The sequence below is a fragment of the Notamacropus eugenii genome, chromosome 6 (assembly GCF_028372415.1).
Source record: "Notamacropus eugenii isolate mMacEug1 chromosome 6, mMacEug1.pri_v2, whole genome shotgun sequence".
NCBI lineage: Eukaryota > Metazoa > Chordata > Mammalia > Diprotodontia > Macropodidae > Notamacropus > Notamacropus eugenii.
Genome location: NC_092877.1, coordinates 300,071,951 through 300,085,136, shown reverse-complemented (window position 1 = coordinate 300,085,136; position 13,186 = coordinate 300,071,951). Strand labels below are relative to the sequence as shown.

At 36.4% G+C, this 13,186-nt stretch overlaps 1 protein-coding gene across 1 annotated transcript in view; it reads right to left on the bottom strand.

The window, feature by feature from the left end:
• Positions 1-13,186, bottom strand: part of CD28 (CD28 molecule) — a 45,197-nt gene that overhangs the window by 13,829 nt on the left and 18,182 nt on the right. Inside the window, exon 2 of the mRNA XM_072617352.1 lies at positions 1,393-1,749. Coding sequence (XP_072473453.1) covers positions 1,393-1,749 — 357 coding nt within the window. The remainder of the gene's footprint in view (positions 1-1,392; positions 1,750-13,186) is intronic.

Sequence of the window (13,186 nt, the reverse complement as noted above, 5' to 3'; positions counted from 1 at the left end):
TGTTACAATACATTATAATCAAATTCCAGAATAACATCATAAAACTCCTGCTGAAATGCCATTTGATCAATGGGCCAAGATATGGCTTCCTGTGACACTACCTACCCCATGTAATGTTGTGTCATCTAATCCCACGCTTTCTCAGAACCAATTAATGGTATTAGGGCATGATTTCACATGTAAAAACCAAACAATTATTTTTTACCTTAGGCTCAATTTAATTGTAACATTTCTTATGTATAATTAGGCAGTAATAAGAAAGTGATGTTTAAAACTGCAACAGGACTCAACAAATGAAATACTTGACTGTTATTTGATTGCATTTCCTATTTGGTTTTGATCAGCAAAATTACTCTACCAGAATAAGCCAATAAAGTCCTCTTGTCCAGCTTACTATCTGTTTCTAGCAACATCTCTTCATTGGTAGAGGAGAGAAATAAAGCTAAAATTCACATCATGCCTACAGGTACAATACTGAGAAATAGCAAAATATGACATTCATTTTTCTTAATTAAAATTTTGAAAAGAAGAGGTCTACATCTTTAAAATGCATAGCAAATAATTGTAGGCCACATTTATACAGCATTAAAAGGTTCATAATCCTAATTCTACACAACCTTGAGTAGTAGATAGTGGAAGTATTATTGTTATACCCATTTTACAAATGGGAAAACTGAGGCTCAGTAGAATTAAATGATTTACCCAATGATCACACAGTTAAGAAATGTCAGACCTAGCATATGAAGCTGTCTCCTGATTCCAAGTCCAGTATTCTTTTGGAATCTAAAGTCTCAGAAACTGATTTATTTTATTCCACACAAGAACCCAATTCTAGCAATCATCCAATTCATTGACTTCATTTTACAGATGGAGCAACTGAGATGCAGAGTGATTAAGTATCTTATCCAATACCACATGGCTAATTATCAGTCAACAGTGAAATTTTAATGCGGTGCTCTTCCCATCACATTATACCACTCTTTTTTGAGTAGACATTCCAGTTAGGCTCTGTACCATTCAAAATGTCATTGAAATTTATAAGAGAGGTCTTAGAGACCATCTAGTCTAATACTTTTTTTCATAACCAAGGAAATTGAAGCCTTAAATACACTACTTGCAGAAATCACACAACTAGATATTAATAGCTAGAATATAGACCTCCTGACTCATAGACCAGAATGTTTTTTTTTCCACATCTCAGTAGAAGGTATTTTTGCCAAGGAAGAGGCTGGTACAGGAGGATTAAGGGCCCAAGTCAGTGGAGTAAACACAAATAGAGTTCATTCTTCCTTTCATCCAGTTCCTCCATCAAAAAGAGGCCAATGTTCTTCCTTTGAAGAAACCTAGGCTGACATAAGAATACTGAATTACCCTTTTAGAGCTATGTTATACCTTTCACAAAAATGATGGTTCCATTACTTTTTTCATTGGAGAGATATGGAGGAGGATACATGAATTCAATTTTACAGAAGTAAATATCCGTTTGGTTGATACTCATATTCTGGAGTAGAAACTTCACTGTTTTATTATCAAAATTCACGGAGCAGTTGAAGTCCTCCATTGAGGAAAGCAAGGGCTTATGGGTTCCATTTACATACACAAAACAGACTTCAAGGGCACTGTTCGTTCCCTTTTGGAGTGAAGCTCGAAATTCCGTTGGAGTTTTATCACAGATGTAGTTACAGGAAAGGGTTGCCACTTCGTGATTATCCACCAACAGCCAAGGTGGCTGTTTGACCAAAATCTTATCTGGGAAGGAAAAGATAGCATTTATTTAGAAGAGGATGAGCAAACTTAAAATCTGAGCTTTTGCACTAAAATTTATTCCCCACAAAATAAATAGACCTTCAATAAGGATGACTCTTTTTTTTGTTGTTGGCTTAAATCTAGAATACTTAGTTGATGGTGGGAATGGTTTATAAGGTGAACATGCTAACAGACTTGAAGAGTCACTTTCTGCTTTAGAGTGGAATGCTTCGACTCTAAAGCCAGGATCTGCCCTGCGTTATGTTATGTTTGATCAATATGGTCCTGAATGCTAAGGCTTCCACCCTGTTTGGGAAGCCTGTTATGCTTAACTGAAGTTGAAAACTGCTAATGGGGGTGGAGGAGATTGAGAGAGCTGGTTACTAATTGTTTTGACCTGACTTTTAAAGTGTACACCAATACAATAATTCTTCAACTGGAAACCTGACAGCTAGACATGAAAGAATTAAACTATATTTTAAGACATTTGGTATTTTATTCTTTGGTCATCCTTAAGTAAATCAAATATTCATTTTCAAAAAAAGACCAAAAAATAGATTGCTTGCTTTAATTTTTTTTTTTTTGCACTGTCAGTATTCCTGAAACTAGCATCCCTGAAAGAGATACCACACTTGTCACCTCAGGATTAACTAGTTTGTTTGTTTGGTTTTTTATTTTCATCTGGACCCAGCATGTCAACTGGGTGATGTAGGGGATAGATAGCATGCTGGATATGGATTCAAACCCTGACTGAAACACTTGTTGGCTGTGTAACCCTGGAAAAGTCACTTAACCCCTCTTAGCCTCAGTTTCCTAATCTATCAGATGGGGATAATAATATCATCTATCTCACAGGGTTAATGTGAAGATCAAACAAGGTCACATCTGTAAATGCTTTAAAGTGCCACATAAATGCTACTTATTATTATCCATTGGTATATAAAAAATATAAAAATGCTAGTGAAGAAACATCCTCTACCAAGGCAGGTCAGAACCGATCTGCTCTTGAACTTATGGTATTGGACTTGCCAGGAATTGAGGGATCAATTGATTTGCCCAGAGTCACATAGCTAGAGGTAGATCTTGAACTCAGATCTTCCTGATTCTGAGGGCTGGAAGTATAAACCAAAACTACTCTGTTCTGTAGCAGAATTTCCTCTCCCTAAAGAGATACAATCACTAACCCCAGAATATTTTCCTTTTTTGCTACTTCCCTGTCTCTCTCTTCCTAAGATGCATAAAGATTCTATAAGTGTCCTATGGTGACCTTACTGATACAGTATAGTAGGAAGCAAAAATATGTAAGGCACTTCATTGTAAAACATTGCACATGGGCTATAGAACTTTATAGATTTTTATCCTTAAGAAAATACCTTTATCCACTGGCAGGCACTAGGGTTAAGGTTGGGAGTGTGAAGATTTCAGCTGGGAGGGGAAAAGTCTTTACTAGGGTGACTTGGGTAGGAGGGTCTAAAGTTGTTTTTGAAATATTCTCTCCTCTTGTTATGTTGTCACATCCTTAGTGGAGGTGGATGGAATTAGTCAATAACTTTCATTAAGTCTTTGTGGGCTAAGCCCTAGACTAACTAATTTCAAACAAAAACTACCCTTCCTAGCACCTGTACTTTTGTGGAGTTTTTTTTAGATTAAATAGTAGAACTATTTTTAAAGGTTGGTGGGGAGAGTGCAGTTAGGTGGCACAATGGATAGTCAGGAAGACTCATATTTCTGAGTTCAAATCCAGCCTCAGATACTTCCTCTGCACAAATTCTTTAACTGCTTCACTTACCTCATCTGTAAAATGAGCTGGAGAAGGAAATGCAAACTACTCCAGTATTTGCCCAAAAAAAAAGCCTAAATGGAGTCACGAAGAGTTGGACACGACTAAAAAAATGACTCAACAACAACATAGTAAAAATAAATGCTTTTTTAAAAGTCTCTAGGACTCTCTCTAGTATGCTACTTTGCCACTGAAACAAAGGGTCTAAAAAAAGGACACTAAAAGATCATGTTATCCCTATCTTTCCCTTTCAACTAGGCAACATAGAGAGCTACTGGCCCTATTTTTTTTAAATAAGTTTTTACTGATACTTTCTGTTTCATATATCACCATGGTTACCACAAGTATCTTTCCCCTATCCAGAGAGCCATTTCACATGATAAATAGTATATTTTTTAGAAAGGATAAAATCAGTACAACTGATCAGCATATTGAAAAAGTCCAAAAACATATGCAACGTGTAGCACCAGTGAATCTCCCACCTCCACAAAGGGATGGGTTTGGAGTATCTTCTCATTTCTTTTCATTTTGAGTCACATTTTGTTAATTTTGTTACATTTACTTTTGATTTTTTGGTGTGTAACTATTCTTTCCTTTTACATTATTATAGTCACTGTGTATATTGTTTTCTTGATTCTGCTTACTTCACTCATTTCATATAGATCTTTCCATACTTCTTTGTATTTATCACAATATATCATTTCTTACAGCACAAATAATACTCCATTTCCTTCACGTACCACAATTTGTTTAGCCATTCCCCAGTTGATGATCATCCAACACTTAGCTATCACAAAAAGTGCTGCTATAAATATTTTGGAGGATATGACTGCTTTCTTCTAATCAATTACTTCCTTAAGGTATAAGCCCAGTAATGAAATCTCTAGTTCAAAGGATATTGGCTCTATTCTTCATAGAGATCTTGATGAGGAGGTCCTCAGTCTTTTCAGGGGTTTCATGACCATCCCCATCATGGAAACTTTTTAGATCATCCTAGAAGACCAAGTTCTGGGAAGACCTTGGATATTCGTGCTCTTGAAGCTATATTTATATCTCATCAACATAACCACAGAGCCCATTCATTTGAGAGATATAAATAAATTGTAGTACATGAATGTAATGAAATCTTAATACAAGGAGAAATGGGAGTCCTTTTTTGAGCTGATGCAAAGTTATGTAAGAAGAACCAGGAAAATTATACACAATAACTGGATCAAAGTAAATGAAAAGAATAACAAACTGAAACTGAACATTGTATAATTATAATGGGGGAGTTAGGTAACATAATGGCTACAGTGCTGGACTTGGAGTCATGAAGACACGAGTTCAAATCCTGTCTCATATATTTATTAGCTGCCTTACACTGCACAGCCTTAGTTTCCTTGTTATTAAAATACAGATAATAGTAGCATCTACCTCATAAGTTTGTTGTGAAGAGTAAATGAGATAATATACATAAAATGCCTTGCAAAAATTAAAGCATTATATAAGTGCTAATTATTATTATTAATATTATTAATGGCCAAGTCTGACCTCCAAAAGAGCTATGACTACACCTTCCTCCCTTCTTTGCAAAACTTGGGGGCAAGGAGTAAAATGTTGTGTATAAGACTTAATGAATGTGATTAATTTTGTTTGAATGGTTTTTTTCCTCTTTATGTCTTGTTCCAGGAGATGAATATCTTGGTAGAGAGGAAGAGAGGGATATATTAAGAAATCAAAGTGATGTAAAATTGAAAAGTATCAATAAAAATAAATTTTTTAATATATTGAAAGAGAAAGTAAGTCAGTAAAACTCCTGAGCTGACTGGCACGTTATCAATGACCAAGGTCTTAATTTCCTACTAGGTTATTGTTGTTTGTTTATTTGTTAAATTAAACATTCAGTTGTCATTATGTAAAAAACATTCTAAAAATCAGAAGAATGCATCAGGGTTGGCTTTTTTTTAAAGGATCTATTCTAAGCCTTCTGAAAGTGAGGCCGAAATGGTTGTTTTAAGGGTCTATAAATACATGAAACAATTTGAATATGTTAGCTGATCCAGGATTGGTTCAAATGGTGCTACAAATAATTGGAAGAAACCCTCCTAAAGGGGAGCCGCAGTTACCTTGGGAGGCCAGAACAGAACAGGTTTAATTATTATAGATGAGTCTTGCAAAGCAATCCATGGCTCTATAGAATCTGATAAAGAATCCTTGCTCATCACAGGTTTTTATAAACATCAAATAGCTTTGTGGGTTTGACTTGAATTTCAGAAAAAATAAAATGAAAAGTGGTTTTTTTTGTCATAACAGACTTTTTTGAATACTTACATAAAAAGGGAGGGGTTGAAAAAATTACTTTCTCTTATCTACCTTATACTATTGAGAAACCAGCAAAATCCAGACTTTTCCAGAAGTTACCCTAGCCTGTTAAGATAAATATTTGAGAGTGGTGTTATTTGTGTTTCTTTGGGCATGGTGAGATAATGCCTAAGTGAGATGATTGGGTAGAGTTAAAATTTCAATGTCCACTCATTTCCTTTGGGATAAATTCCAAACTTCTGATCTGACATTCAAGGGTTTCCATGGTCTGGCTTTCCCAGTCTGCTCTTCCCCTACTTCCTTGCATGTGCTCCCCACTTTATCCAAAAATCTCTATGTACCATAACCCAAACATAATATGAGCATCCCAGCTACATGTCTATGTTTATACTATCCCCTTTCATCCCTGTCAACCCAAATTTAATTCATTTATTCTTTCATTTATCCAACAAGTACTTATCGAGCACAATATACACAAAGCACACTGCTAACCTCTAGGGGTATAAAGAACAAGAATGACAGTCCCTGACCTCAAGGAACTTAAATTCTGTCAGGGAAAATACCTTGTATGAAGTCAAGTGAATATAAAATAAATAAAAATTAATTTGGGGGAAAGATAGCACTCACAACTAGGGGAGGAACAGAGTGCAGGAAGTGACACTTTAACTGAGTCTTAAAGGAAACTAGAGATTCTAAGAGATGGAGGTGGAGGATACATTCCAAGCATGAGAAACAACCTGTGCTGAAACATGAAGATGAGAGGTGCCATGCGGTGTACACAGCAAATAGGATAGTTGGATAGAACAAAGAGTGCATGAAGGAGAGTAATGTACAAGAGTCTGGAAAGGTGAGCTGGAGCCAGATTGCAAGGTGTTTTTTAAATGCCAGAGCTGGGACCTTGCAGGTTTGCGTTCTCAGAGACAATAGAGAATTATTGGAGCTTTTGAGCTGGCAAACGACATGATCAGGACTATGCTTGAGAGGGGAGAAAATGGAGAGAGAAGAACAGTTAGGAGGCTATTACAATGGACTAAGTGAGAAGTGATGGAGACCTGAACCAACATGATGGCTATATGAGTGGTGAAGAAGGGATGGACAAGGATGAGAGAGAAAGACAAGAGAGAGGGAGGGAGAAGAGAGGAAAGAAGGAAGGAGGAGAGAAAAAGAGACAGAGAGACAGCAGGAACAAAACTGTTCAATTTTTATTTTGCTTCTGTTTTCTGTTTTTCTATTTTCTCTGCCAAGAAGAATGATTACTGGAACAAAAATGACTGACAGAATGAGGGTTATCTTGATTACCAAAATAAGAAAGGAGGTGGTAAGAGAGCATTTAGCTGCTCCTGATGAAAGACACCTGGTCCAGATGAACTGCATGCATCTTTGAATAGTCAAAGAACTAGCAGATGTGATTGTTGAGCCACTCTCAGTGATATTTGAAACATGGGAAATGGGAGACGTATTTTAAGACAAGAGAAGTGCCAGTTCCCATTTTTTTTAAAGGAAAAGGGAATAGAACAGAGTGTGCAAACTTTCCACCAAAGTGATTGACTCCCATTCTTGAAAAATCCTAGAACAGATCATTAAAGAGAAGGTTGGTGAATAACTAGGAAGGGAAGTCGTGATTAGAGAGAACCTGTACAGCTTCATCAAGAAGAGGTTATGCCAGACTAATACTATTTCCTTTTCTTTTGTAGATATATAGTAGGTGCTTAATAAATGCTTATTATCTTCCTTCTCATGACTAGAGCTGTCAAAAGTACTTCCCCAGGAACTATACCACTTGTTGTATATGTTATACTGGAGATTGTTTTCATGTTGGAGTAGTTGGCCTCTGAGCTCTCTTTCAACTTTCAAATTCTATAATTTTGTCATTGTTTTTCATATGCTCTTTATTGCTTTAATGTGAATCTTAGATTGCAAGAAGTTTCAGGAATTCATAATGCTTCAAATAAAATAGAATGGTTTAGCTTTCCTATTCAGTCAATTTCTCTCTGCTTTCCCCTTAATACTGGAAATGGAAAGCATCACCTCTCAGATTAATCAGCTTGTGTCAGACCTACCCTCCTCCTCTTTAAATGTCTTCTCTGTCTGATTCACCCTTTCCCAGAAGGGAAGGCAAGAGTAATCAAGCCTATGTCTCTATCATACTAAATCAACTTATTACAAAATGGAAGATTTAGTCAACCAACTAATTTTTAAAATATACTTGATGTCAAATGACTGGCTTGCCTGGTGTTTTCTCTTTCTGACTTATTTCACTTGTTGTTAGGGTGCCATATTTAGAATTTTGTTTTTAAATGGCATCTGAACCAAGGCATGGAGAGGGGAAGAAGCAACATCATATGTCTTTTCCTTCAAACTTCTGTTTGACTGCAAAGTAAGAAAGATGAAAAACTACTTCTCAGCTTCTTACCAGCTAGCTAATACGAGCTTAGATATTTGCCACAAATACTCAGCAAATCCACAGTCCATCTCCAACAAAACTGAGCACTGTCTATTCTCCCATCAGGAAATTTCTCACTTGAGAACATGAGAATTCATTTCCAGTGGTCTCATATCTGTGCCTACTAGCAAGTCCAGCCATACTCATAAGCAGAATTAAACATCTCTTGTACAATACAATTGAGGGGGCCTCAGTGAAAGTGTCCCTATCCCAAAAAGTTATCTCCCCCCCAACTCAGTTGACATTTGAAATTTCTTTAAAGGGAGACAACACCCTTTGTCTCTAGGGGGGCAAAGGATAGAATTATAGACATCTCTTGCAAAGAGAGTACATTGTCTTAAATTAGTAAAATGATGATACTTTACCTCTGTTCATCATAAGGTCACAGATCTAAAGCTGGAGGAGACCTCATAAGTCATCTAGACAATTCACTTTATAAATAAAGAATCTGAGGCCCAGAGAATTTAAGTAACTTGCGCAGCCTCTCAAAACTATCAAATGGAGGAGTCAGAATTTGAACTCAGGTCCAGTGCATTGATATTAATCACACTTCCCTCTGTGCCATGTTTAAAACAAATAGTTTTACAGTTTACAAGCCACTTTCATATCTATGATTTCCTTTCATCCTTATTACAAACCTGTGAGTCAGGCAGGAAAAATGTTATCCTTGTTTTATACATAGCAAGGCAACTTGAAGCCCAGAATGATGACCGTACCTGCCTAAGACCACATAGCTAGCTAGTGGCAGGTAGAGATAGTAATAGAACTTTCGAAGTCACATGTAAGATCTAAGTAATTGACACCTAGTTCCTTCCCAAATATTTTGATGGGTAGCAGAACACGAAGTACCTAAAAGTAGAAAGAATGGAAGGATCCTCCAGAGAAATAAAAGGGAAAAGACAGTCTAGTGTTGGGAGTTGGACTTTAATTCACTGTGTTACCAAGACCAACCCTGATAGATTCAAAGAATAAAACTATTAGAACTTGAAGAGACTTTGGAGCTAGCTCATCTAGCCTACTTCTTCCTTTTACAAATAAGGAAATTGAGGTACAGAGAAACAAAGTACCTGGTCCAAGAATGTACATTTGGTTAGTAGCAGAGACAGAACAGCTTCCTCCATTTTATTATTTTACAATCTAGAGGAAATAATGTTAAGTCATGCCTGAACAAGAAAGCTATTTCTAAATACAAGTTGCCCACAATGTGGTTTTGTATACTCAATGAGGTGAGCTCATATACCAGCGTTATTAGAAAAATCTGAGTTCCTTAATTTAGATTTTTTTTTTTTGACCAAAAAGATATTTCCCTTCTAGAAAGAGGTATCTACATGCAGAAGCAATTTGCCCAATCATTCAACTTTAACATGGTCAGGCTAAGCGATATGATTACGGACTTTCACAATTGACTTCTCTTTCCAGCCTCTGCCCTTACCAATCCTTTCTCCTCCAAAAAGCTCATTAATTGATATTCCCAAAGCAAAGATGTGATGATGTGTCTCTCCTACTTAAGATGCTTTGCGGCTCTCTGTTGCCTCTAGGTTAAAATTAAAATGTCTCAGATTGGTGTTGAAAGTCTTTCACAATCTAGTTTTAGGCCATCTTTCCAGATTTACTTCACATATCTCTCCCACATGCATTCTACATCTTAATCAAACAGGTCTACTTGTTGTTCCCTGTATATGACATTATATCTCCCCCCTTTGAAGGGAGTACATCCTGTCACTCATGCTTGGAATATTCTCCCTGCTCATTCCTAGCTCTTGGAATCTCTAGCTTCTTTCACGGCTCAGGTTCCTGATTTCCACCTTTCCCCTTCTCTTCTTCTTCTCCCTCCCCACTGCCAGTCATTTTTCTTTGGTTCTCAAATCTTTTAAAAACCACTTTTGTAGACTTACTTTCTCTTGCTTCCTCCTCCTTTTCCTCCTGCCCCCACCTTACCCCAATGTCAGAGATGGAAATCAAACCCTCTCACTCAGTCTGGCAAGGTTTAAAGTTCCACCCACCATGTGGGTTATTGCCCTTCCAAATTTCTTTGTATTTACTCATCTATGTACTCCTGTGTTCCCAGAGAAGAAGGTAAGTTCCTTGGCAGCAAGGACTATGCACCTAATGCAGGGCTTTTCAGATATTAAATGTTTAATAAATGCTTTTGAATTCAATTTAATTGAATTGTCAGCTTCACTATTAGTTATCTATATAAAGTTACTTTCCAATATAAGCTTTATCTGACTGTCCTATAAAAAACTTGGGTAGAGGGAGGGGAAATCCAAGGTAATGAATTATACTTTTTAATTTAAAAAAAGAATTTTCTCTTTGAAAATGTCTATTATACTCTTCCCCTTTCTTCTGAGAGTACCACAGAGAGATAAAATAGCACAGCAAAGGCTGATGAAATACCTGAGGACTTGCATGCTTTTTCCCAAGGATTGCATACCCCAAAAGGCTTTGAAACAAGGAGTATGAGTCCCCAAGCACAGGTCCCCTGCATAAGTACTTCTGTGGCTTTGATTTATGTAATATGAAATTAATGATCATCAAGAAGAATTCAACAAATATGCAGAAAGAAAATTAATAGACTTCAGAAATTGATCAATACAAACTAGGTTCAGTCATTTATACTGGTGTCAATTCTCTCTGACTTTAGAAATTAAAATTATTTCTGTCCAAAACTAGACATGTTACATGAGAACCAGAAGAAATCAAACACTTTCTCTTCTTCTAAGTTTTCTCACACATGGTACAAAAATATTGCACAATCCATCACAGACATAAACCTCTCCCTTGACCAAAGGTAAGTTCAATTATGTTATTGTAATCTCCTGGGTTTATTTTTGCCTCGATATCATGATATTCTTTAACACTGCCTTTCCGTATCTATGAAGGGTTCAGCCATTGCAGAGAATAAACAGGCATTTTTCCCATTGACTTTTAGGAAGACTTACATGCCCTGCGCTATTAGGGGATGAAAAAGGGAAGTGGTAAAGTGGCTTATCCCATTCAGACACTTGCTCTAGGGTCCAGCATTATGGAGATTTGCCCAGTCTGCTATGTCAAACCCTGCCCTGAATTCATTACCAGCCACCACTAAAGCCCTTGGATCCACCTTTTGAGTTTTAGAGACAACAAAGAGTAACGTGTTCAGCCCATAATCTGAACTGCCACCCAGAACTATTTGGTTTCACTAAAACCCTCTACCTTGAGGTGCCTCTTTCTGCAAGAAACAATTGTAATAAACACATTATACATATGCCTGATGGCCCAAGGTAACTAAATAACCCTGCTCTCTTTCCCCCTTCCTACACATAATTTTGGAGAATTTTGTTTTCCACATTCTGCTGGAGGGCTCCCAAAGGCTAAAACTTTTTTCAGGTTTACTTATCCTTAATTTTGATGTTCCAAAAATATTATTTTGTTTCAAAAATCCATCATACTATCAACAAAAAAAACAGACATTTGTTGAAGACCTACTATGTGCATGGTGCTATCAAGATTCTTTTAACTCAAATCAGTCTACATCTAGGACTGCCAGCTGGTCTAACCAAAGCATACGAAACAATGGTGGTTTGCCTTATTTTTACTTTCTGGTATATATATACATGTGTGTGTGTGTGATTTGATAATAATAATAGTTGTAGCAGCAGTAGTAGCTAGCATTTGTGGAATATTTCACGAAAATAAAAAATATCAAAGTACAAGATTGTAGCAGCCCATATCTTTGACCAGCCCATTCTTGTGATGACCCATTATACATGTAGGTTAAAAGAGAAAGTTCATAATGCATCCAAATCATTAAGGTCCATAAATCTTAAATATAACTAAAAATTAATATAGTGCTTATGAAGTTTGTGAGTATTTTAAATACACTAGCTTATTCAATCTTCATAATGTTTTTTCAATATAGTATTTATTATTACAGATAATGAAACTGATGCTCAAATAGACTTAAACCTGCATTTATCTTTCTAGACTCCATTCCAGCAATCTTTCCCTCATCTGGAATATAATCTCCTCAAGGGCAGGGGCTGTTTTTCTTTTTTCTTTCCCGCTGTTTGGTACATGCAATGTTGACCATACATATCTCTCCCATCCTATAGTTGTGCAGTTAATTATTTTAATCTGTGTGAGAGTTTATACTTATCCCACCATTGACACATTCACTGGCATCATGGTAAGTATTTTTGACTTAATTTAATCTGACCTTCATTCAAGTCAAGTCAACAAGCATTTATTAAGCACCTTCAATGTACAAAGCATTGAGCTGGCACTACAAAGATAAAACAAAAAATAATATCTTCATGAAATTTACATTCTACTGGTGAAATACAACAATTATACAGATAAATGAGTACAATACAATTTGAGGAAGGAGAGGACACATTCCATAACTAGATGCAAGGAAAACACTTTGTAAACATCAAAGCCCAATCTGTGTGATTTTAGGCAAATAATTTATCTACTTTGGATCTCAGTTTCCTCAACTGTAAAATTAGGGTGTTGAATTAGATGACTTTTAAGTTCTTTTCCACTTCTAAATCTATGATATGATATGATCATATGATAAATGTGAACTGTTGATACCAAAGTAAAGGAAACCTGAAAGTTTAGAGATACCATATTAATTGCTTATCCTTGTATTTGTTAAGTCATTAAGAAAATAACAACTTTCTATTGAGTCTACTCGAAGGATGATATGAAAAAAGAAATGCAGCTCCACTTCAGAGGGGAGCTATGGCATGGTGGAGAGAGCACTTGACCCTGGGCAAGTCATTTAACCCTGTTTGCCTCAGTTTCCTCACCTGTAAAATGAGCAGAAGGAAATGGTAAAACCACTCCAGTATCTTTGCCAAGAAAAACCCCAAATGGTGTCATGAAGAGTCAGATATGACTGAAAAAAGTGATTAAACAACAACAGG